Source organism: Falco cherrug, chromosome 12 (genome assembly GCF_023634085.1).
Source record: "Falco cherrug isolate bFalChe1 chromosome 12, bFalChe1.pri, whole genome shotgun sequence".
NCBI lineage: Eukaryota > Metazoa > Chordata > Aves > Falconiformes > Falconidae > Falco > Falco cherrug.
The window spans coordinates 5,117,740-5,143,712 of record NC_073708.1 but is presented as its reverse complement, the minus strand read 5'-3'; the positions used below and the strand labels follow the sequence as shown (position 1 = coordinate 5,143,712).

Here is a 25,973-nt window from a genome sequence, read left to right as displayed (position 1 = left end):
AAAATAACTCCAAATTCCTCCACAGCTCCTCAGAAGCACACTAAACAGTTCTGAGGAGCTGTAATATCCCTTGAAAGAGTGCTAAGGTCCTCTATACTGCACTAAGATCTTTCTAAACCTCCTCTAAGCAGCTTTCAGATTTGACTGATCTTATCTAGAACTCCTCTGCATGGATTTGAAGATCCCTGAATTTCCTTTGGGCCTCTTAATCTCTGCTAAGGACCTCCAAAACTCCTTGCATGTACTCTGAGGTGCTCTAAACCCCTCTAAAATACTGTCAAGATAGCTACAAAACACCTCTGGTGAGCTCCAAAAGAGCTATTAATACACCCCCTAAATGAGACCTTTTGAAATCATGTAACTGATTCTAAAACGCTCTAGGGTGCCGCTTAGCCAGTCTGGACTTCTTTAAACAGCTCCAAAATATCTCTGAAATGCACTACATTGTTCTATGACCCATCTGAACAGTTCTAAAACACTTCTGATCAGTTGGAAACAATGGTAAGAAGCTATAAATTCCTCTAAAACCTCGACTCTACCTCTGAAAATCCTCTAAACAACACTAAAATTCCTCCACACTGTGTTAAGCAGCAGTAAAATGCTTCAAAATGGATCTCAAACTCCTCTCAGTCTCCTTGCAACTGTTCTAGAACTCCTCTCTGCAGTTCTAAACTCCTGTTTAGAGAAACAGCGATAAAAACTTCTCTGAAGTCCTCTAAAACCACTCTGAACAACACAAGCAGCTTCACACCACTCTAAATTGATGTAACTGCTCTAAAACCCCTATAAACAGTTCTGAGCAGCTCTAAAATCATGTAAAGTGTGCCAAAACTCCTGTAAAGCTGTCTGAGCAACTGTAAACTCCTTTACTTCTTCTAAACCTCTTCTAAAAACCTCAGAGCACCTCTAAACTGATCCTCTGTGTTGCTGTAATCAGCACTAATGTGTCTCTAAATACATCTAAAATGCTTCTGTATCTCTACAACTCTAAACTCCTCATACAGCTTTAGAATTCCTCTAAAGAGCTCTAAGCAGCTCTAAAACCCTTCTACACCAATCTGTAACTTCTAAAAACTGTTCTAAGCAGCAGTAAACCACTGTAAAACTTCTCTCGCATGCTATCAAACAGCACAAAGCAGGCTCGTAAAATAATCAGAGGATCTTCTCAACATTCTCTAAATTACTCTAGAGACCACTGAATTGTCTCTGAACCTCCCAAAATACACTGTTCTTCTTGGATTAGTACTGCTTAACCTCTTCATTGATGACCTGAATGAAGGAGCAGAGAGCACCCTCAGAAAGTTTGCAGAGGGACCTTGACAGGCTGGAGAAAGTTTGCAGAGGGACCTTGACAGGCTGGAGAAATGGACTAACAGGAACCTCATGAACTTCAACAAAGAGAACTGCAATGTCCTGCAGAAGGGAGGAATAAGCCCAGGCACTAGTACAGAGTGGAGGCCACCTAGCTGGAAAGAAAGTAGCTTAGCTGAAGAGGACCTGGGGGTCCTGATGGGCAAGAGGAACTTGAGCCTACAATATCCTGCATTAGAGAGCTGCCAGGAGGTTGGTGGAGGTCATCCTTCCCCTCTGCTCAGCTCTGGTGACGTGCATGTGTAGTGCTGGGCTCCCCAGTAAAGGGAAGACGTGGACTTCCTCGAGTGACTCCAGTGAAGGGCCTCAAAGATGATCATAGGATTGCAAAATCTGTGTTACAAGGAGAAGCTGAGAGAGCTGGGACTGTTCAGCCTGGAGAAAGAGAAATTACCCATAGGAATGGAAATGCGTAGAGAAGAGGGGATTTCTGGAAGAACAAGATGAGCCTCGAAGAAAAGAAAAATACATGTGCTTTGTGAGAACTTCTTAATAAATCCAAACCCCAGAGCATGTGAACAGCCCACAGTGAGCATATTTTGGAGCGGAGGAGGAATACCACAAACCCAAACTCCTGAGATTATTATGTGAATACATGAAAAATGTGCTCCCAGAATGCACAAGAGGGGATTGTTTTCTTTACTGCAGGCACTGGATGCTCTCAAAACGCGCTTTAATAGAAGATCTGAAAGCACACACTGAAGACAGAATGTTTTATTGCACCCGTTTTATGGATGGGTGTAGAAAACCCAAAAGATTTTCCCCGGGAAGCAAACCAAGCCCACAGGAGAGCTGGAAGCTGCAGGCATTGGGGCGTGTTCAAGAAAGATCTATTGATGCCTTTGGTGGTCAGTCCATGTGCACTCTATATGGCCTTTCATAGCCTCTTTCCTTCTGAGTCTGTTAAATGTCAGCCACAAATATGTGCAGGGCACTGCTTTGTCTTAAGAGATGCTGGTGGTCTGCTGCTCGGATCTGCTGGGTGAAGATTTGAATTCAGCACCAGCTGCGGGTCTGGTAGGGCGGAGGGGGACTGTGCTGTGCACAGCTGCCTTTCTGCCATGGGGCCCAGACCCTGCACGTGATGCACATCTGGTAAAACCACATGCTGGAGAGGAAAACGGGAGCCACATGGGCTGCACACAAGGAGTGGGTTTAGCTCCCCATGAGCCACTGTTTTCTGTTCGATTGTCATAGCCTGACCTCCTCTGTTTGCCTTACTCACACAGCAACATGGATCCTCCCAGCTCCCCACACTGCATGTCCCAGAGCCAGAGCACTGCACTGGTTTTGGGACTGCTTCCAGCACCACAGTGGAACAAGAAACAAGCAGGAGATAAGGAAATGGGCAGCCGGAGCCTTTCCTGGTGTCCTGCAGCCCCCATGACATGAGCTGCACCCAGGTCATGGTGGTGTACATAGCAGGGGCAAAATGAAGCAGGTCTTCCCCTTAACTTCTCATTTCTGTGCACCTCATGGTTTTTGATTTATGGCATGGTTTTTCTATTCATACACTGTATGTTTGTATGTTAACTGGCTTGGGTTTCTCTTATCCAAATAGTGATGATTTGTAGAAGAACAGCAAATTGGAGGCACTGAGTAACAGCAGGTCTCCGCCACAGCAAGCATCCATCAGAGACAATTAGTATGTGCTTAGCTTGCAGCTAGGTAACTGTGGCAAGGAACAGAAGAGCTAAATACAACCTGTACAAAGGGGCACTAAGGCACAGAGATCAATGACTGGCTTATTTCTTCAACACTGCAACTTTTAAATTTGATGCAGAGTACAGATTTGAGACCCTGAGGGTGAAATGTGCAAGTTTGTCACTTAAAAGAAATGCAGAGGTGTAAGGTGAGTTGGAACAATGCTGAATTTGGGGGGGGCATATGGGATTTTGTTTTACAATAATGATAATATTTTGATGATCACCCTTAAATTACTGAGCTGTAATTTTCCTTGCAGAGAACCAAGCAAGGTTTCATCTCCACTTGCACCTTTGTTTTTGTCTGGGAACAGAGAAAAGATGAAATTTAACTCAATTTGTTTCGAAAAAATCTGTTAATCCGTGATGCCCAGGCCTTCACAAGCTTTTGACATGCCAGTGGGGCTTGTTTCCCTCACAAGGCAGGGTGGGTTTGCTTCCCCGCTCACTATGACTTGCCTGTTGAAATCCTTCTCATTCAAGGACCCTTGAACTGCAGAAAACATGTTTTTTCTTTCTACTGCGTGGTGCAGCAGATGTCTCTCGAGCAGCAGCGGTACATGTGCTGCGCTGCAAGGGCAAGGTGGCGTGAGGAGAGCTGAGCCGCAGGCCTTCAGGTGGACACCCTTCCCGTTTGCAGCTAGCCTTCCTGCGTTTTTTCCAGCCAACAACAAAAAGATATCCCCTATTTTTTTCCAAGTGGCTTGTGCCTGGGCAGAAATCCCTGCTGAAATCCATAGAGCTATTAACCAGCCCCCCCTGGCTCTCCTGCAGATCTCCTGCAGGGCAGCCTGGCGTCTCCTCAGGTGTGCAGCCAGCTCTGTTTTACCTCTCCACCCTGTCGTGTAGTTATTCTTAAAAGTCAGTCAGTCTATCTATTTATTTATTTATTTATCTATTTATCTATTTATTTTTTAAAAGTTTCCAAATAGCGATTAACCATCCGAACAAGCCTTGGCTTTCCAGCAGCAGCTGTGGGTTACGGGCAGGTTACGGGCGGCCCGGCATGGGAAGCCGGGGCGAGGGGTGAGGTGCGTTGCGGCGCGCTGAGGCGGGCTGCGTTCTCTGGAGAGCTGTCAGGTGATGGCGGCTTCCCCCGCCCTCGGGCCGGCGGCAGCCCGCCTCCTGCCGGCTCCGCGCCTTTCCGCCGCGCCGCCTGCACCTCAGCCGTGAGCGGCGCCCGCCGGAGCGCGGCCGGGCCAGCGCCCCCTCCCGCCGGGCCGGGCCGGGCCGAGGGCGGAGCGACGCGGCCGGCAGGGCCGCCCCGGAGACGCTGCGGAGCTGGGCCGGCCGGCGGTCGGGCGAGGCGAGGCGAGGTGGGGGCAGGCCGGGGGGCCTCACCCCGCGTCCCCGGGGCCGGGGCGGGGCGGGCGGACCCCGGGCTGCGCCGGCTGCTGCCCGCAGGCGCGGCGGGGCGGCTGGGATCTGCTGGGGGTGGGGGTGAGGCGGCCTTTGGCCGGGGGAGGGTTTGAGCTCGGTCCTCTGCAAAACGGTGCTCCCCTCCCGGCTGCCAGGCGTGACCGGGTGGGTGCAGAGCACCGCCGGCGTGTGGGTGAGGAAAGGTAAAACTGGGGGCATCTCTGCAGTGTAACTGCTGCTGGTGCTCCCAGCCCTGCCCTGTGTGGGGCTGGCCCCGGTAAACCGTTCCTTCAACACAGCGAAAAGACCGCTCTCTAACCAACATTAACGGCCTCCCACAGTCCACTTTTTCTGAACTTTGCCTCTCCAGTTTGGTCTTTAACACAAGTTGAGCATCTCTGAAATAAAAGATCATTATCAGTTTTATCTCTTTTCCAAACAGCTCAATGACACCCGGAAAGAAGCTGCAGGGTCTTGTAGCTGCTACAGTCACTCCAATGACTCCTGATGGGTGAGTTGTCGAAGTTGCACTGGTTACCATCACTTTAGAACCCCTGTTTTCCTTTTCTCTTACTTGGGACTGATCAGTTTTGTTTCATTGTTGTGTGTTTTTTTGGTTTGTTTTTTTTGTTTTGTTTTTTTTTAAATCAGATCTCTGGTGTGATAAGGAAACTATTATGTTTGTCCCATAGGACTAGAGTGGGATCCCTTAGCCTTTGCATTGTCCTGTTGCCCAGCAAGTGCTATAGGTCTGGGTTTGGAGAGTTTGGATCAGTCTCACATCTCTCTTTCTGCTGCTTTTGTAGGTACAAATTAAGTCAGAGTAAGGAAAATCACAGTCCTAGTTAAATGAGAGTTCTTGGAAGCTACAAAATAATTGTTAAAATTGGAAGGCCTTTTAGACTTTACCCTAGCTAACTCATGCATGGGTTCACGTGTATGTATATGTGTGTGGAATTAGTCTAAATCTGAAGAAAATGCTGCAAGGGCTGCACAGTGCTGAAAATAAAACAAAATTGAAAGTTTAAATTCAGCCTTCCTCAAAATAGTGATGGTAAACAGATGTCCTTCCTGCCGCATTTTGATGTTGCAAGATGACAAAGTTGTTTGGAGTCAGCAAAGGACCCTGAGCTTCTCTGATGGGTGATGTTTAAAGATCTGTATGTGGTTTTTAGGGAGGTGGTGAAGATTTGCTTGTACAGTCCTCTGAAAGTGAGCCTTTGCTTTTAACAAGCCCTGTAAAGCATGGTTCTGTCTCAGGGAACTCAATTGCATTGCAGTCACTGCTTTGTTTCTTGCATTAAAGGAAACTTATTTCTGATTTAATTTTTTATTAGAACTCAAATTTTATTGCAACATGGTATTTGGAGAGTGACCTGGGCCCTCTGCCTGGAATGCACGGCCTTTGTAAGATATGTTCTGGGGAAGCAGCAATGAAATTTTGGGTGAAACCAGTGAACCCAGTCAAGGTACCAGAATTGACTGCCAGACTGTAGGGTTGGTCTGTATGTTCGACAAATGAGAACAACAAAATGAGAATTTTGTTTATCAGACACTGATAAATAAAATAAGTTTGTCTGGCTGAGAAGATAAATCTGGAATCCAGTTTCCCCTGTTTGTCAGGGAAGTTTGTTGCTTTCCTCATCCTTTAATGCAAGAGAGGTTAAAGTCACATCCAGCAGATGCCATTTCACCTTCTGTGTCCAGCAGTTACAAGTGTAGTTTAACTATTTGCCAGCACTTGCGCAAATAATCTTTGTGCTCTCAAGAGGACTTGTGTTTCCTTCAACAGTCAAAAAGGTTTGAGTGCCTTTTGTTCTCTCATATCTCCCTAAAAAAGTCCTTTGCTGTGAGGAGCCTGCAGTAATTAACAATTGAGATAAAAGGTTAGGACAGTGACCTACTTGTCAGGAAGAAGAGAAACTGGAAGAAAGAATTTCAGAACTGAGCTGTTTACCTGAAATGTTAAATACATGTTGAGGGTATCGTATCTTGGGGTAATCTCTGTGTGTACAAAGGCAAGGCTTCAAAAATGCATGTATTTTTGTTGTTGTTTCTTAATCTCCAAGTTATAAGGTATCTGTGGGTGGAGCCTTACAGTTGCTCTGGTTCCTTTCATTTCAGACAAATTAACCTTTCGGTGATTCGTCAATATGTGGATTATCTGGTAGGGGAGCAGAATGTGAAGAACGTTTTTTGTAAGTGTTTTTTTTGACAGAAACTATGTTACAACCCTTTTGCCTGGATGGGAATACTGTGATATCTTACCTGGTAAGAGCTGTAGTGGGGAGGACTGTGAATGTGGGATCATCCTAGACGTTTATATTCACCAGTAGAGAGAGTGCAAGCAATACTTAAGGCATCTGCTTTTGCCCACACCCTATTTCTCTGTGGGATAAAATAAGTGTTGCTTTCATATGGTGATATTCCCAAAGATGAATGGATAACGCTGTGTTGGGAGAGAAGACTCAACCAAATGATTCTCCCCTTTGCTTGAGCAAGATACAATCATCTGATTAAAAAACATCAGCTTGGGAGGCCAGGAAATTAAATGGGCTCATCAAAGCCAAATAGGCTTCTTGAGGAGACCCATGGTGCAGAGTGATACTGAGGTGGCTGCTGCTCCCATCTCTCTGCTCTGCTCCTGTCCTGGGGACTACTGCAGGGACAACAGGGATGGCTGGATAGAGAATACAGTATCTGCCAAACCACTTCCGTTCACAGCCTGCCATAGTAAAGTAAGCTGAAAGTGATAAGATTGTGGTTCAAAGCTTCAGTGGAAAGACTGCCAAGATGCAGAGCAGAGGGTGGCAGTGACTTCAGCTATCCCAGTTTAATCTGTTGTTTGTGACTGAACATACTGATGTCTTGTCGTCATAAGCACCCCTGGAAAACAGAGACAGCAAATTTCGGGTCAGGCTGTTTCCTTGGGCTGGAGGATAGACAGTCACTGCCTGGCTCGCTGAGCAACCCCTTGTGCACCTTTCACAGCCTGCCTCACTGCTGGGAAAAGGAGGTAGTTAGTGTCTACTGGGGAGGAGATGCTGTGGGGTAGTTACCCAGTTTCAGCAACTGATTCTGCCTCCTGCCTCCCAAAGCTGCCGGTTCTGAAACACCCAGGTTTTGAACACAAGCATTTAGTGATGATAACCCTGCAATCCCCATGCAGATGCTGGTGCAGGCCATTGCTGTCTTAAAATGAGTTTGGGGAAAAATATTTCTGTTTTATGTCAAAATCATCAGTTCTTATCTTTGATAAAACCAATGCATGTAGGCCAGGCCTCAGCAAGTGTGTGCGTTGTGTTGAAACAGTGAATGGCACAACAGGAGAAGGACTGTCCCTTAACATCCAGGAGAGGAAGCAGTTGGCAGAAGAATGGATACACCAAGGAAAAGACAAGTGAGTAGCTGAGAGGGAACAGGGGATTCACGATCTCGTGTTATGATATAGGCACACCTGATTGCAAAGTCAGATTTGCTGAAGACCTGCTTTTTGGTTTTTTTTTTCTGAGTATTGTTGGGCTTTTCCCCCCGGCTCCTTTGTCATAGAAGTCTGTGTTTTTATCACTGTCAGTTAGCTGGTGTCCATTTCTGCTGCTTACAGAGCTTGTAAGAGTCCTTCTCTTTGGTACAGTGAAGGCTAGAGGGACCAAAAAGGGCTCAGAGGGAGAAAAAGGGCTGTGCCCGTTGCAATTGATTCTGGAGAAGAAATGGAAGTAAAGAGCAATCTGCCTATCAATGCCCTGTGAGCATTTCTGAACCTTTTCATATATTAAATGATTTGGTATGGGGGAAGCTGAGGTGTGCAGTGTTTAACTGCCTCCCTAAAGGTGGAAAACTAGTGCCAGAAGAAGGAATTCAACCTGGATCTGCAGCTGTGTATCCAAATTGCACCTCCATTCTCCATCTCTTGTACCTGTTAACAGTCTTGTATTACTCACTGCTGCTGCCTTGTTAGTTGCTACGTCAGAGGATGTGAAGAGGAGGAGGTGTTTTGGGTGAGGAGAGTGAGCAGAAATAAACGGGTGTGAAGGCTCACAGTCTGTATGGATATAAAGGAGAAACACGGCAATGGGACTGACGGACTGGAACCTGAGAGATTCCCTTGGCAGGAACAGACAAAGGTGCTCTGTGAGGTTGAACTCTTCTGGCAGTTCTGCAGAGATGCAGGTTTAGAAAGCAAATATGTGCTTCAATATCCTTTCCTTTTCCCAGCTTCTCCTTAAATCCTTAATGTCTTAATATTAACTTCCTAATAAAATGCTAAGATTTGTCCCTCCTGACAACCTTGCAAAGATAACACCGAGGAGTCACACGACTGATATTTGCAAATGTGTTTTCTTTTTTCCATCACCAGCTGCTTGGCAATGTCAGCATTTTTCCTGTGTGTCTGCTTGTCGCATCAACACAGGTTTTATCTAGCACAGTGAAGTTTTTTTTCTGTGGCTCCCTGGTGTGAAACGAGTCATTTTGACACACTGGTATTTTTCACCATCATTGAAACCTCCCCAAACCTTCTGAATTTGTTTTTGTGCAGATTGGATCATGTGATCATTCATGTGGGAGCACTGAGTCTGCCAGAATCCCAAGAGCTGGTGTGTATATATTATGATTTCTTTTCACTACGTGTGTAATAAATATAAAGATGATGTACCTTAAAGTACTTCCCATTCTCTCTTCCACAGGCAAGACACGCAGCAGCCATAGGTGCCAGTGGTATTGCTGTAATAGCCCCCTTCTTCTTCAGACCCGCAAACAAAGGTGAGTAGATGTGATTGCCAGACTTGCTGAGGCCTTTTATATTGCCCTCCAAGTCCTTTACCATAGATGAAGGATTAATGCCAGTTTTATATTGCGCTCCAAATCCTTTATCATAGATAAAGGATTAATGCCATCTTCGTTCTTGGGAAAATATTTTGGTGATGACATTTGTACACCTGCCATGTCTGTTGCCATGCAAAAGCAAAACCCAGAAGCAGCATTTTTTAAAGATGGTATCAGAATTCTCCCAGTAAGAAGTGGCAAGGATGTCTTTTGGGATGTATTTTCTTAGCCTCTTGTGCAAGGAGGAGTTGCTTATGGAAAGAGTAGTTAACCAGTCTGTCTTCTGAATAGATAGTACGGAGTTCACGCCTGATCTGGGCCATTCTAGGAAGCAGTTGGTTCCATGCTGATCCTTGCTGGACACTGACCAAGTTGATAAACTGCTGATACACAGATGTGCCTCTTGTTACTGAGGTGATCAGGTTTGGTTCTGTGCATATAAGGTTTCCTCAGAACTTACACGTTAAGTGTTTTGCTTTTAATATCATCAACATAACATAAAAGAACCACACAAAGTGGAGGGATGTAACAGAAATGGTAAAAGTTGCCTGAATTAATTATGAATGGCAATGTTCATATGAAAGCACCAGAAGAAACCAGAGCGGATTGCAAGAATGGCCAGTATTGACAGCCAAGGATACAATCAGGGCAATCAAACTGGTCAGCACAAAGGAACAGCACAAAGATCAGCAGAAGACCTTGCTGATAGTAGTAGGATGGAAGCGAAGTTTCAGCACATTGGTTTTTTGCCATTCCTCTTCCTGCTGCGGTGATAAGAAGATTGCCCAAGATCTATGAAGGATGCAGTGTACAGGATTCTCAGGAAGAATGTCAACCATGATAACTCTTTGATTCCTAAAACTGTATGAAAAAGTTGGCCAAAATCCTGTTTGTCATCACCCTCAAGCAGGACCCCAAGGGAGGTGAATGTGAACTTAATCCCTTGTCCTCTGTGTTGCACACAAGTGATCCTGGTGAGACCACTTTGGCACACAGGCCTTGCATGTGTGAGAGCATGCATGAGTTACCTCGGTAAGAGGATGAGTGTGCATTACTGAAATTGGTTTCGTTTGAAATAAGTATCATCTTTGCCTTCCCTAAGGTCTTCCACTGGGTTTTGTTATGTTGAATTTTTTATGATGTGTACTTGCTGTGTATGGTACACAAGCTGTAGATGGCTTCTCCACACACCCTGGCTGCTGTGAATCTGAACTGTCTTTCACTACAGGTAGTCTCCTTCCCTTATGGAGGTACTCGATTGTTTTCTTTCAGATGAACTGACTGCTTTCTTACAGAAGATTGCGTCTGAAGCCCCTGAGGTTCCATTTTATTACTATCACATTCCTTCTCTGACAGGTGTGAAGAGTAAGTACTGCTTAGTCAGCTCTTCTCAAGCATGTAGGCTCATAGCAACCTGAGTAATCCTGTGGCTGGTGTGATTAGTCTGCCAAACCAAACTAGGTATGTGGTCTCTGTTCCCATCACATGCCGGCCGTACTGGAAAGGCTCCTTTCTGAAAATGGGAGGTGATTCCAAGACTGGAAAATAAATTTAATTCCTCTTCATCAGAAGAAAAGTCATGGCTTGTGAGTGATGCACAACTGGGATGGAGGTGCTGACCATGGCTTTGCAATTAGTGTGGACCAGGATAGGATATTGCTTTGGATACTCATAGTTGAATCCTGATTTTTTTGCAAGATAGCAGCCACCATCTCTCTTGGTGTGCACTGACTGCGTAGTCATGTTTGCTAGTAAATTACGTGTGAAACCACAGTGCTTCTCAAGTCTTACTATTTAGCAGAGGAATGAGAAATAGAATACAGATCTTTGGTTATTTGCTCTAGACAGCAGGTTATGTGGTGCTTCTGGACGTATGAATGTATATTTATTCTTAAATATGTTGTTGACAGTTCATTCCTAATCTGTTATCCAGGGGTTTTCCGTTCTGATCTGGTAAAAGGAATGCTTCAGAGGGGGTGGAAAAATATCTTCTGTGTAACTCTGGGAAATAATTACACTGAAGTTGTCTTACTCTTTGTTTTAGAACTATATAGTTTACTAGGCTTAGGCCAAAAGCGAACAACTTGTGAACTAGTAAGTCTCCCTCATGGGGACAAGGCAGGGAAATCTCCCAGAACAGGGGTGCGTTTCTTCATATGAGATTGCTGTTCTACACAGTTCGCGTTGAAGAGTTGCTGGATGGCATAAAAGAGCAGATCCCCACCTTCCAGGGAGTGAAGTTCAGCGACACGGACCTCTTGGACCTTGCACAGTGTATAAACAAGAATGAGAGAGAGCAGTTTGCATTCCTGTATGGGGTGGATGAGGTGAGAGGCTCCTCTTAAAAATAGTTTCTTCTAAGGCATTCTCTTGCTTCAGCCTTGGGGAAAAAAATAACCTTGGACATTTGGTGCCGGGTAGTTTTGCTGCTTGACCTCCCACCACCCCTTTTTTTTTCTTTATTTTGTTACATGAAGTAATTTTTTTTTTCTTCCCCCCCTACCCCAAACTAGCAACTGTTGAGTGCACTGGCAATAGGGGCAAACGGAGCAGTTGGAAGGTCAGTATGGCTTGGACTCCTTCCCCTCAACACACACACTGTATTGTTGTATCTTCCACTACCTACACAGAATTTCTCTAACAATCTTCTGTCAACGCTGTGGAGAATTTTGCAGGGTAGGGCTGTACAGTAGCAAGCAGACAGATAAGCTAGCTCTGGTGCTAGTGGTGGGACAGTCATATAACCTGGGATCTTGGATTATGTTCGTTGGGGTGATTATTGCTGCAGCCTGTAAGCCGACGCAAAGGTTTCAACATATTTCTTTAACCTCACAGCAACTTTGTGAAGTAGAGAATCGCTTTTATATTCATTATATGGGTAAGGAACCAAAGCCCATAGAGACTAAAATTATTAGTTTGCATGTGAAGTCTATGAGGAAGAGTGCTCCACTGAGTTTAATTTCTGATTTGCATTTCTGCCCCTCATACCAGACTGCTTAGATGAGTTACTGTTGATATCTGTGTTCTTGTCTAGATGATCCATTCAATGAACAAGAAATTGGTAAATTAAGCAACTGACTTTCCATATTGCCTAATTGTGTCTTTTGATTTTTAATTGTGAAAAGTGGTTCTATTTCGAAAGAACTAGGAAGAGGAATCTGCTCTCTAAACTCCTCCATAGGGCTCAGCATACATCAGATGCTTGACAGTATAAACCACACATAGTTTGCATGAATCTCTATCGTAATAATGGCATTCTTATAATGTCATCAGCAAAAGTGTGTGGCTCCGTCTTTTGTTTCAGTGGTTCTGAGCTCCTCCTCTGCATGTACCGATTCTGGTTTTGGTTTGGGTTTTTTTTGGCAGTACGTACAACTATTTGGGCCGAAAAACCAATCTGATGTTGCAAGCCTTTGCAAAGCCAGACCTTGCATTAGCACGGAAGTATCAGGTACAGTATTTTCACTGTCCCTACTGGGAGCAGCCTTCTTTCTCCTGTAGCTTTACTGGGGCTGTTCTCCAGGTGGTTTTGTCATCCATACCCTAAGGTAGCTTTATTAAAGCAAACTTCCTTCAGCTCCAGCCCCTCTGCCTGTTACTCGTCTCTCCTCATCTTTTTGAGCGGTCCATACTAACTTTTAACCAAGATCTGCCTTGCTTATCCTTCAACTCTCTAATCTCATCTCATGATTTGGAGACTGAAGCATCTCTTTTAGAAGGAAAGGCTGGGAGAGCTGGGCCTGTTTAGCCTGGAGAAGACTGAGGGGATCTTACCAATGTACACCAACATCTTAAGGGGGAGCATCAAGAGGATCAGGCCAGGCTCTTTTCAGTAGTACCCAGCGACAGGACAGGGGGCAACTGGCACAGACTGAAACACAAGGAGTTCCATCTGAATAGGAGGAAAAAAATCTTTACTTTGATGTGACAGAGCGCTGGAACGGGCTGCTCAGAGAGATTGTGGAGTCTCCTGCTCTGGAGACACTCAAAACCTGCCTGCAGACTGCTCTAGGAGACCCTGCTTTAGCAGAGGGTTGGACCAGATGATCTTCAGAGGTCCCTTCCAACACCAACCATTCTGTGATTCTGTGATCTATGCAAAGTGAGCGATGGCCTGGCCTTTTTCCTTGAACAAGCCCTCAATGGCTAGGCCCCTTGACAAGGAATATTCTGGGGATACCTGACATGATACAGGGCAGAAAGGTGTCCCAAATGAGCTCTGCCTGGACCCCCTTGGTCTTGGCAGCTTGAAGATTTGTGAGAGCAATCAGTGTACAATCTATACTCAACGTTTTTGTGGGACATTTGAGGTATCCTACTTTTGCCTTAAAATAGAAGTGACTGCAGGTTGAAAGTCTCAAAGACATCTGAGAGATTATCTGCTCTGGGAAATCTCTTCACTAGACAGTGGATATTCATATTTGTAAACCTTTAGAGCCCAGTATGAGACTTACCAGTGTTCTGACTGCTTGCAGTGAGGGATGGCTTGAACAGGAGTGACAGACTGAGAAGGAGTGATCGTTTTATTGTATCCCTCCCTCCCTCCACTATTCCAAAGGAATTCAATTAGTATTTCCCATAGACTGGTGGCCAAAGGCTTTTCTCAAAGCTGTGCAACATTGTATAAGATGTAAATATCATAATAGCTTTAGATGTTTTTACATCTTAAAATTTGAAGGAGTTAATAAACTACTGTGTCTTTTCTAGTTTCTCACTGGGGAATTTCTCAACTTTGTCATCAAACTAGGTAAGTCCTGCACTGCTCGTCTACCTCATTATATCTAAAAATGCCGATTTGGTGCTCCCAAAACTCTCATGTTGCTGTACCCTGAGAACTTCCTTCCCAGAAGATTTTGCAGTAAGAAAATGCTGCATCTGCTGTTTCCCAAGTTAGTAGCAGCTGGGAGCTCAACAAAGGGAGCTGACCAAGCACCCCTGACAGATTCCACTCTCACTTCCTTCCTTCTATGAAGTCTCACAGCTTTAAAGCTGTGGGTCTGTGATTTATCCTTTTTCTTATCCTGACTCTTTTGATGGGTTGTTTCTTCTTCATTCAGTCTCCAAAAGCTCATTTCTAGCTCTGTTTCTAGAGTAATTTTTCTGAAATGGTGGTGCTCCGGTAGGAAAACAGATCTGACACTTGTCTCTCCTGCCTTGTAAGAGTAACATTGTTCAAGCCTGTACAAAACCAAAGCATTTTAAAATGGAATGATTTTTAGGAACAAACCCAATTTTTAATATAAAAAACAATTAAAACCAACCAAGACAGAATAGTGTAGGGAGACAGAATCGGACATTTCATGGTTTTCACTTAATGAAGAGAGCTGTTCACTGTGGTTTTGCTGTACATGGGCAAGCCCCAATGAATCTGGCGGAGCTGCAGTGCTTGGTTGTGTTTCTTGGGTTAAAAGTCAGAGGAAATGCTTCATTATTTAGCCTTATAAAGAGGCAAAATGCCAGAGGTACATAAGGGGACTGGAGCTATGAACAGAGAGGCCTCCATAAGTTTCCTGTGTTGGTTTAAGCTGGCACCCCATGTCATTGTCACGTGCCAGCAGGATGTTACTACTCCCAGGGCTTGCCTTTACGTGAGCCTGCATCAGGGGGTACCTCCAAGGCTGCAGACATTGGGGTGCTGTGGAGACAAATTGGCTGGGCTAGCTCAGCCTACCAGTGAAGGGGAGCTGGAAGTGGCCTGATTTTTGCTTGTTTTGCGTATGGAGAACTTGCACCATCTTTTCAATTGTCAGGGCTGTGTGTGGCAGTAGATTTTGGCAAGGAGAACGGAACACGTGTACAGCCCTGATTATCTGTAAAACTGACACAGTAGTTTTTGAAGTGCGTAGGAATATACTCTGCTTGGTATCTTTAGGAGGGAAACAATAATGGTATAATAGATATACAAATGTAATAACTAGGCATTAACTTTTACTGTAATGTCTTTCCTGTCTGCAAGCACAATCATTTCTTCTTAGTTACACTGTTGTCATTTCCATGAAGTGCTTAGACCCTGCTTTATGCCAGATTACACAGGAATGTGTATGCTGCTGCTTTTTGACACCTGTCTAGAGACTGCTTTAAGCAAAATGATCTGTAAATGTTCTGATTTTGCTTTTGTCCACCCAGGTTTTGGTGTTGCACAGACTAAAGCTGTAATGACTTTTGTTTCTGGCATTCCCATGGGACCTCCACGGCTTCCACTTGTTGATGCCTCTGAGGAGTTCATCATCAAGGCCAAAGCCAAGCTGGATAGCATTATGTGGCCTGATGGCAATTGATGTTCTGGAAGTGGAGGCTCCTTTTCTGAGTTGGACTGTCACATGGCACGTTCCCCACGCGATGGGCTGCAATTTCTTTCAGGGAATTGGCAATGTGCCTGAGCCCTTTCCCGTTAGGACTGGCTCTGTTGGTGCACATGTAGCCACCTTTTTGCACAACTGTTCCCCTGGAGCTCTGCACATTGCAGGACTAGGTGGTTTCTTTTAATAAAAAATAAGCAAATTTTCCCCAATTGGAGGATACTGACTCCTTTTGTCTAGAAAGAAGGAAGATCTGTCTCCAGCCTCCCTACAGCTAGATTATGTCTTGTCCAAGGGAGACGTTCATGAGCACTACACTGAGTGTTTAAACCACGGAGTGACACCGCCTGGTTGTTCGTACCGCTATCCCACTGTCTGTGAGAATCACTGGGACACTTGACTGTGCATGTAAAATCCTGCTGTTGCCTTACCGTGTTTATACACCTTTACTTGATGCAAAATTAAAAGCAACCTTTTGCAACAGAAAGCTTTTGGCTGTCTGATAAGCAGATGGTTTTGCTTACATGTCTTTCCTCTGTGTCTTCCTGTAGATGTCTTTTTCCTTACACCAAAACCAAAGGCACGACTGAGCTGTACGTCACAGGCACGACCTGTACATGACGGAAAGTCACCTGCTGTCAGATGGAAAGGTGCTCTTTTGTACCCGGAGCTGAACCTCTCTCCACCAGCTCGAGCTTTTACTGTCTGATCGTGCGGGCAGGTGACAGATGTGAGGTGCTGGGCCTTGCTCCTGCGTGCGAACACCAGGACAGGGCACGGGTGGAAAAGGGGAGAGAGGGGGGTAAATGCGGAGATGTGAGGGCGTGAAAAACTGCGATCTTCCTCTGGCTGTATAACCACCGAGCCTGGCATACCCAGGAAAAAAGGGGTCCTTTTTTTATCCCCCGCCTGCCGTGCATTTGGTAAACCCTGAGGGAAGCTTATTTTTGCCGGCTGAGGGTAAGGGAGTGCGTGGGCACGGCGCTGCCAGCGGCTCACGGGTCCCGGCGCCTGCGGACGGGCTGAGCCTTGCCAAAGCCTCAGCTGCTTTGCTCCGAGCCCGGGCGCGCTCGGCGGCACTGCGGAGGGCGAGCGCGGCCCTACCGGCTCCCGGCCCGCCCCGCCCCGCCGCGGCCGCCGTCGCCGCGCATGCGCGGCCGTCGCTGTGAGGCGCGGGCGGGCGGTGCTGCCCGCCGCTGGGCCGTCGCTGTGAGGCGCGGGCGGGCGGTGCTGCCCGCCGCTGGGCCGTCGCTGTGAGGCGCGGGCGGGCGGTGCTGCCCGCCGCTGGGCCGGCGCTGTGAGGCGCGGGCGGGCCGCGGCTCGGCCGGTGCTGCCCCCGCCCCGCCGGCCGGAGCCATGGGGGACGTGAAGAACTACCTGTACGCCTGGTGTGGGAGGAGGCGGGTGACGCCGGCCTACGAGATCCGCGCCGGCGGCGGCCGCAGCCGCCAGACCTTCCAGTGCGAGGTGCGGGCCCTGCCTGCCGCCCGGGAGAGGCGGGCCGGGCTCCGGCGGGAGGGTGCGGGGCTGGCGTGAGGTAAACTCGGGGGGCTGTGAGAGTACAGCACCTGGCACCGCGCTCTTACGGTGAAAAGGAACGGATTTTCCTAAGGGCGTTCGCACGGCGTGTGCCACCCTGCTCGCAGCGACAAGCGCCGCCGCGGGCTGTGTCACCCCGGTGGGGAGCGTCGGGCCGGCTGAGCCTGAGCTGGGGTGTGTTGGGAAACCCCTGTCGGCCGGGCCGCGGGGCAGGCGCTGCCGGGGGGCGGCTGCGGCGGCAGGAGCGGGGCCGGGCCGGGCTCGGCGGAGCTGGCAGTCACGGCAGGCCGGGCGCTCAGCGGGCTCGCTCGCCATGCCGCGGGTTGGCACGAAACGCCTTGAATCTGCCATTCTGCCATTCTTCCCCCGTTTATCTTCCGCACCTGTTACACAGCTGAGAAGTGCGATGATGGTAAACCAGTTTTAATGATGGTAAACCAGTTTGAAAGGTGTTGGGACTGAGCTGGGGCACGGCTTGGTTGAAATGGTGGTATGGACAGCTACGTTGTTCTCGGTTTTGTGCGTTGCTGCCCTGTGAGCATCCATACCAACAAGAGATGAAAGGACCGGTCTTGCTGAAACATTTGTTTTTGCTGATTTGCACGGTCTGGTGGGATGGTTGTGGATCCGGTGAGGTTACTGTTTTGTTGGTGATACCATTGTCCTGGTAGATTGATAGTCTGCTGGGAGCAGAAGCTTATCGTTTGGAACCTGTTAAGCAAAATACTAGTGAAATGTGGTGTTTGATGAGAAAATGGGTATCGGCTACCAGTGGATTCAACACTGCCTTTGTTCTTCAGTTTGGTATTGGGGGTGTACAAAACTGGTTGGGACTAGCTGGAATGTTATATGCAAGTCTGTTTACTTCCCCCCCCCCCCCCCCCCCCCCCAATACAGACTAACTAGTAAAGAGCTGTTCATGTGGTCAGCAGTGGAAATCAGAAATGTGTAAGCAGTCTGCGCAAGTGAAACTGAAATGGAGTTGCTGACTGTAAATGTAAAAGAAGGACAATAACCTTTAAGATGAGGGGCAGTCAGTGGTTGCAGAAAAGCAGGTGTAAAATACCTGGTTAGTCTAAATTTTGAATAAACTGCCTGTGATCAGGTTTTGCAGCAGCCTGTCAGGCATGCTAGTGGGATATGAAATTGCTGCTCTGAAGCTTGTCTCTATGAAATATATTGCACGGTGCTAGCTGTAATAACGTGGAGCTACAGCAGAGGACACGCAAGCTCACTCCTGCCCTTGTTGTCTGAGGGTTTGGGATTAGGGTTGTGGAAAGTGAACCTGCACAGTTTGCTGCTCTGTGTTGCCAGGATCCCTTCCTGCACTGGTTCGTATTCTTCAGTGAGGTTTTGGGAGACCCTCATGCTCTCTGAGAAAGGACTGTGGGTGTTTCCTTCAATAGGTATAAAGTATACATTCACAACCTACAGAAATATATAGATGTGTAATAGTGTGTAACAACACTTAGTAATAATATTTCTGCTGTACTTATTAACAACTGAAATTTGGTGTTTCAGTCAGTTTTACTGGTTTTCAAGACCCTTTCACTTGTACGTGCTACAGATGAGTGTTTTTATTTGCAGGTTCGAGTGGAAGGCTTTAACTATGTTGGCATGGGTAATTCCACTAACAAGAAAGATGCGCAGAGCAACGCTGCTCGAGACTTCGTCAATTACTTAGTTCGGGTGAATGAGATGAAGAGAGACGAAATTCCTGCGTTTGGAGTAAGCTGCTTTTTCTCCTTACCAAAGACTAATCTTTGATTGCAGTGCTGTGCGTCCAGTTGCATTTCATCCCTGGAGTTCAGTCTGGCACCCATGTGCAGTGAAGAAGACTGAATGTGTGGAACGTCTGCTCGCAGTGCTGGAAGGCTGGATGGAATACACGCAGTGAATGTTGTAGGGTGATCTAGTAAAAACAGCTTCATGTTGGTCTGCATAACTGATGAGGTTAGAAAGAATTCAGAGAGGCTGTAAGGTGCAGCCTGATATGAAAAGTGCTGAATACTCACACCTAACACTGGAATTGTTTTAAATGCATGTTATGATATATTATACCATGTACGTAAAAAAAACCCCAAAAACACAACAGTAAAAAGATCACAGATACCTCAACCCGAACATTCAAAACTTGGCACTTTTTAAACTGTAAATGCTTTCTGCCTTAACTCCTCACGTGTGTAACAGGATCACTGCTTTTTATGATGTTTTATGAACCATGCAAGTACCAGCAGTGACTATCACAAAAGCTGAGCAGGAGGGCAACTCTGTCTTTACAACAATTTTAGAGAACACTAAATAAAGCACAAAGCTACATGTTATACATTGGGATGGAAGAATCTTTTTCTACTGCCTTATCAAGGATTTATCTGCATAAGAGACATAGTTTGATTGGTGGAAGCAGTGTCCCTGCCTTGGTAGCCTAGGTGAAGCCCTATGGTGACAGAACCTATATTGTTTCTGGTGTAGCAGTTAGTTTCATGGCAATGCAGCGTGCTGCACGGCTGGGTTCTAAACACAGACAGCATGTTCTGGGTCCTGAATAAAGCAGCGGTGGTGTGATCAGTTAGCTGAATGTACATATCTCAAAATGGGAAGAATTCAAAATGTAATGGTTAACTGTAATTTTGTCATTTCCTAAGGATACTAATGTTTTCTTACGGGGTTTTTCTTATGTGTTCATGAAGTACTTTTGAGTTCCCTTGGATCTACAATATGAAATACATCTGTTATTTTTCCCTGGATGCTGGAACAGTCAATTTTATAACTGTTGAACTTCAGTAAGTCAGGGATACTTGTTGGTTGGAAATCTTTTTACAGAACACCCACAAAAAGCCAAATATTCAAGCAATTGCATTTCTTTCAGTTTTTAGAAGGGTGTTACTATTGGGTGTTACTGCTACGGGTAACTGTTGTGTGATGTTGCATGAGCTATTCAAACTGCCTGAGTTTTCTAGCTAAATAGTAAAAAGACTTACTCTGTACAAATATGCTGAGGTTTTCCTTCATTCTCTTTCTTAGCCAGCTGTAGGTGATACCCCCAGTGGAGGATCTGAAGCAGCTAGAGATGTTACTGGTTCCAGTCCTACTTTGGGTGGACCTCTTCCTCCACATTTGATTATAGAGGCTGAAATAGGTAAGATTGTGAAAACTGTAATTTACATGTACGTAGATGGAATATATGCATATATAGCTTTAGGTGGGTTCTTTTCTCCCTAATAGCGTAATTTTGCAGACAGAAGACAGTTAGAAGTCATTGTGGTTTTGAAGCAGAGATGTGAATGACTGCATGAGGTATGCGGGACTGGTCGTGTCCTATCGGGATGGCCAGGCAGTACCTCTCTATTGCTAAAAACATGTTTCGGGAGAGTTAGTTTGTTTTTGTTTTTTCCATGTGGTAGGCAATGGCTTAGGTACAACACCTGGAAACAGTGGCAATCTTGGAGGTCAGTGGGATCGAGGTGCGAATTTGAAAGACTATTATTCAAGGAAAGAGGAACAAGAAGTGCAGGCAGTAAGTCATTCTGTGGAATTCTCCTTTAGTTCTTAGGTATCTTTCAGTCCCTTTGATTTATTAGCATTTATAATCAAGCTTTCTGTTTTCATTTGATGTTTTGCTGTTGGTTTTAACTTAAGCTTCAGATTACTTGCTGATTTTCAACAAAAGTAACTTGTTTAAGCTAGGAACAAAATAAATCACTCAGGATGCTGTGAATTGTTCATATAGACATTTTGTTGTGAAAATAAGGAAATAATGAGGACTTTCTAGCATATTCTGGAATGTCTTAATTTAGAGCATCTAGACAAGTTATTTTAAGACTTGTAAGAATTTTTAAAACTGAAATCTGTTAGAAACTAGTAAATGGTATTGTTTTTAAATATTAGTCCTCAGAGTCAGAAGTGGACTTAAATGCTGATCTTCATGGGAGTTGGACCTTGGAAAATGCCAAGGCACGTCTGAACCAGTTTTTCCAAAAGGAGAAGATTCAGGAAGAATATAAATACACTGAAGTGGGGCCTGATCACAACAGGTTTGTTAGTCACCTTTTAGTCACATTCTGCGTATGAAGCGTTAGAAATATTTTTTGGTGACAGTGGCTAATCATGTTTGTTTGCAGTGCTCCGTAGTGCTGTTTGAGAAAGCAGTGTTCTTTACCAGGACCAACAACATCCCTAAATCTTGAAATGGGTGTGCTGAACGCTGGTGTCAAGATCTGAGCGACTGAAGAAGTTTCTGTCTGATGATTTTCATGGATGTGCAGCTTTTAAAATGATTGCTATGCTCTAGCTAACTTTGAGGCGTCAGTTTGAATGGAAGAGCTCTTAATTGCTTGCAGTAATTGTTTGTATGGCTGTAGTTGTCTTTGTACATTTTGAGTTAATCTTAAATATGCTTATATTTGCATATGTAGAAAGGTACTTTTAGGACATTAAATTTATATTTTTTATTTACAATTAACTTTTTTGGCAGCAGAATCTTCTACTGGAAAAAATAGTTTGGCAGAATTCTCCCAGAGGAGTTTTTGAGGGTCTTAAATTTCAGTTGAAACCAGCTGGATATTACTCTTTTGACTTTCTGCCCATTCCATCAGAAAATTTGCATGTGCTTCTCCCAAATGAAAATAATGCATAATAGATTGTGCATAAAGAATTTATGTTTTGTTATGATTATTTTTTTTTTTACCTCTGTTTGGAATACTCTTTACAAGTCATCAAAACTTTATGACATTGTATTATTTCTTGTGAAATATAATTACATTTTGTGGTCAGAAATGTTGGCTTCTGCTGCTGGATTCTTGTAGCTGGCTTCTGCTGCTGGATTCTTGTAGCTGAGGTTGGGGTTGGGTTTTTTTTTTTGTATTCTAGAAACTTGTGTTCTATGAGAGTTACTGTTTTTAGAAAGACAAGTGACTTTTCTTATTACAGTCTTCCATGAGAATCTTACTCACAGGACTTCTGGTATTCTTTTGTTGTTGAGCTTTACAAGCATTTAGAACAGCTAAAATATGTGTATTGGTGTCAGAAAGTTCCAAATTAAAACCTATCTTCAATTCAGTTTATCTCCATTTATGTTCTCAAGCAAGGATGTTTCTTTCCCTTAAATGAGTGACATAAAAAATCAGTACGGTACTAGGAATTTTAAATAAGCTTGTTGCAGGTGTTGTTCTTCAGCATGTCTTTTATTCTGTAACTTGCAGATTATTTGTGCAGCTGATTTTGTTATGCCTTCTGCAGGTAAAAGCATTAAATCCCATTTTTTATTTTAAATGTATATAATCTTGAGCAGAATGGAGTGACCACAGATGACAGTATGTTTCTCAGCCTGCTTACCATTCTTCTGGAGAGCATTTCAGGGTTTCCTATTTACTATATCCAAGACAGCTTGTGAATTGCCCTGGATGGAATGGCAGAAGGGGGAACTATCTGCTTGAATGGATTGTATAGGCATGACAATTCTGGTGTGTTCTAGTGATCATTGAGAGAGGGCAAACTATTTGATTTAATCCTTTTGGTATGTGTAATAGGAGAGGAGTAATTTCAGATGGCTTTGGAGGTTTGAGGACAGTAATATAGTTTACTTGGTTTTTTGTTAAGGAGTATGAGTTGCCTTATATCTTACCAATCTGATTATTTTTTTTAAATACCAGTCTTTATACCAGAAATATCAGCCTTGCTCTCAGAGGTTTTTAAAAGAGAAATGTATTTTTGTTGTCAATTAATCATAGTCATTTGATACAAGAATTTAATAATAGCTGGAAAATTTGGGTTTGGAAACTTTGTTTTAATTATGACAGGAGGGTATAAATCATAAATGTAAACATAGCTCTCCTAATACACAAAGTATGAACTAAAAATTAAGGGATGGGATGTGGCTTTTCTCTTTTGGGATTCCATTGGTAGTGTGGGATACCTTTGCCTCCTTGTGTTCCTGCTGAAGGTGGTAGCAGTGGGTGATGCTAAAGATCTGTGCGTTCACACACAGGCTACTGAGGCTGTACTAAAGAATCACACGGGATTTTGCTGCGAACTGATTTCTGATGTTGCTGTTGTCCCCTTAGGTGGAGGAGAATGAGATTGAATGCTGACTATAGGCCTGGCTGAGAAACATACTGTCTTCGGTGCCTTAGTTGGCTGTTGTGTCCCTGAAAGCCAGTGGCCTTTGACCCATGAAGCCACTGTGCCTGAAGGTCAGTTCACTGATAGTACAGGAAGGAGTTCTAGGTGAAACTTAAATTGCTCACTTAACCTTTTGTTGTTTGTTTGTTTACAGCAAGAAATGAAGGACACAGATGCAAGGCTCAGCCTGCAGCTGTGGAAGTACCAAGGCATAGTTTTCAAAGAGGATCTCAGTCTGATAAAGCCCAGTCATACATCTTGAATCACATTTGCCAGTTTAAATCCTGTCTTACCAGAATTTGGCTTTAATTTTTAATCTGTGCAAATACAGGCTTAGGTTTCTGATTGTTAAAGACATGGATCTTGGTTTCCATCCTCCTCTGTTGACATATAGCTTTCTCATTTATTTTTAAACCTAAACTGATATACCAGTTGACTTCTAATGGGTTACATGCCTACTAGACAAACTATTACATCCGCTGTGCAGAGTTACTTTTGACTGTATGCTCTGTCCAGAGTATGGGAATAAGAGCTTAATAAAAATTCAAGTATACTGTCTCCTTCTGTACAGATATGTGCACTGGTCTTTGGCAGACTGATCTGGTTGAGTTTTGTCTGTGCTCTGACCTGACCAAATGTGTGGCAAAACCCAGGGTGGCTGTATGTAAAGTGTTGCATCTGAGTTAATAAACCCAGGCTACTAGTGGGTTATGTTAATATAATGTGGGATACAGTTAATGGTACAGTGGGATGCATGTTAATATTGCAGTAACATGGTATCTGCTTTATAATTTTTGCCCTAAACTTTTAGGCAGCTCAGAGCATACTTCCTAATAATGTAGCTTTAAATTTCAATGCTGGCACTGAATGGTGGCATTTGCTGGACTCTTCTTAACAGATCTACTGGTTCTATTGATGGCAAGTCTATTAACCTACTAACTTGGGATTAAAGGGACTAAAAGCAGTAATATTTTACCTTGGTGTCGTGGTTTAACCCCAGCCAGCAGCTAAGTACCACACAGCCAGTCGCTCACTCCCCGCTCCACCTCTGCCTCAAGAGGGATGGGGAGGAGATTATGCAAAAAGGTAAAATTCAAAGCTTGAGACAAGAACAGTTTAATACTTGACAGAAAATAATAATAATGAATAGGAGAGACAAGGGGAGAGGAATAAAATTCCAAGAGAAGGGAAAAAAACCCCAAATAATGCACAATACAATTGCGTACCACCTGCTGATCAATGCCCAGCCAGTCCCTGAGCAGTGACTGGCAGGTCCCAGCAAACTCCCCCCAATTTCTATACTGAATATGATTTTCTGTGGTATGGAACACCCCTTTGGCTAGTTTGGGTCAGCCATCCTGGCCGTGTTCTCTCCCAATTTCTTGTGCCCCTCCAGCCCTCTCACTGGCAGGGCCTGAGAAACTGAAAAGTCCTTGACTTAGTATAAAAATGACCCACAAGAACTACAACATCAGTGTGCTATCAGCATTGGTCTCACACCACATCCAAAACACAGCACTGCACCAGCTAACTGAGAAGAAAAATTAACTCTATCCCAGCAGAAAACAGGAGCTTGGCCCTTGTTAAGAGTTTCTGACTGAGGACATAGATATCTTTGCCTAGAGAAACTGGAAAGAGTGGATATTTTTGCGGTGTCAGTATCAGCTATTGGTAATCATACCTTTGTGTCCTTTCTTTCTCTTACAGGAGCTTTATTGCAGAAATGAACATTTATGTGAAGCAGCTGGGCCGAAGTACGTGTTCCTATTTAATTTTTTAATTTAACAAGAGATGGATGTTGGTGTAGAGGAATAGATTGTACTTGTGGGTATAGACTTTTATAATGTGTTCGAGCCACTTCTGGAGGTGAAGGTTCATGTTTGTTTCCTGATGTGGAATCTTTTTTCTGTGTGCTGTGCCTGTTGCAGTCTACTGCTTGTGCATTACGTGCTTCCACTTATGTCTCGGCACAAAGAAACGCTTGTGAGACATGGTAGCTTTTGTTTTTCTTAATTACTTTTCTTCACATATCTGAGAAACGCAGGTGTCTCATATGTTTCCAGGCAATGGGCGTGCTGTCCATACCTCATTATGTAGAGCTTGCTGTGAAATTTGTACAGTGTTGCTGGGTGGTACAAGATAATCATACTACTTAGACACTGAATGCAGAAAAAACTTTTCAGGAGTTCCCCAGGAAGTCAGTAAGTAACATTACACAGCTAGTGTGCATCTGTTGATGGAGGAGCCTGGTTCAATTTTATGTTGAAACTCTGAATTTACCAAAATTTGAAACTTTCCATGAAACCTAGCATGTGTGTACAATCAGAAAGCCCATTTGCCCATTTCAAAGTAGTATCTTCTGTGGAAGCTCTTTGGCTCATCAGCTACTACAGCTCTGACCTTTGTGCTGCAGGGATTTTCAGTCGTGAACATGGATCAAACAAAAAGCTGGCAGCACAGTCCTGTGCACTTTCCTTGGTTAGACAGCTCTACCATCTTGGTGTCATAGAACCTTATTCTGGACAGACAAAGAAAAAAAAAGGAGAATCGGTGAGTGTGGTAGAAGGGTCAGGAATTGTTGCTTTCATTTTAATAACACACAAGCACTTCTTGATAAAGATGAGTGAGTGAGTTTGCTCTTGATATTTAACAGCTTACAAGTTAATAGTTTTGATTCTTTAGACCAGCAGCTGTTTCTGTTCTGGTCAGTGGTGTGGATCAGAAATAGAGTTTCATGTGTATGTGAATGGAGCAGTAA

At 44.6% G+C, this 25,973-nt stretch overlaps 2 protein-coding genes across 19 annotated transcripts in view; both read left to right on the top strand.

Annotated features, from left to right (window-relative positions):
- The window catches only part of NPL (N-acetylneuraminate pyruvate lyase), a 35,371-nt gene extending 19,328 nt beyond the window's left edge, over window positions 1–16,043 (top strand). For 8 of the 14 annotated variants that reach the window (XM_055724800.1, XM_055724804.1, XM_055724797.1 and 5 more), the window contains 11 exons: window positions 4,876–4,944; window positions 6,558–6,631; window positions 7,746–7,833; window positions 8,971–9,028; window positions 9,119–9,194; window positions 10,530–10,622; window positions 11,436–11,584; window positions 11,771–11,817; window positions 12,624–12,708; window positions 13,965–14,004; window positions 15,384–16,043. In XM_055724800.1, coding sequence (XP_055580775.1) covers window positions 4,876–4,944; window positions 6,558–6,631; window positions 7,746–7,833; window positions 8,971–9,028; window positions 9,119–9,194; window positions 10,530–10,622; window positions 11,436–11,584; window positions 11,771–11,817; window positions 12,624–12,708; window positions 13,965–14,004; window positions 15,384–15,535 — 931 coding nt within the window. In that variant the 3' untranslated portion in view covers window positions 15,536–16,043. The other 6 variants (XM_055724808.1, XM_055724807.1, XM_027811219.2 and 3 more) reach the window with 6 other exon arrangements.
- Window positions 16,044–16,814: 771 nt separating this feature from the next.
- Window positions 16,815–25,973, top strand: part of DHX9 (DExH-box helicase 9) — a 51,645-nt gene continuing 42,486 nt past the window's right edge. For 3 of the 5 annotated variants that reach the window (XM_055724749.1, XM_055724747.1, XM_055724751.1), the window contains exons 1-7: window positions 16,815–17,023; window positions 18,683–18,823; window positions 20,120–20,234; window positions 20,500–20,612; window positions 20,984–21,129; window positions 24,923–24,969; window positions 25,629–25,765. In XM_055724749.1, coding sequence (XP_055580724.1) covers window positions 16,913–17,023; window positions 18,683–18,823; window positions 20,120–20,234; window positions 20,500–20,612; window positions 20,984–21,129; window positions 24,923–24,969; window positions 25,629–25,765 — 810 coding nt within the window. In that variant the 5' untranslated portion in view covers window positions 16,815–16,912. Of the gene's footprint in view, window positions 17,094–18,682; window positions 18,824–20,119; window positions 20,235–20,499; window positions 20,613–20,983; window positions 21,130–23,162; window positions 23,287–24,922; window positions 24,970–25,628; window positions 25,766–25,973 lie in introns of those variants that run through there. The other 2 variants (XM_055724748.1, XM_055724750.1) reach the window with 2 other exon arrangements.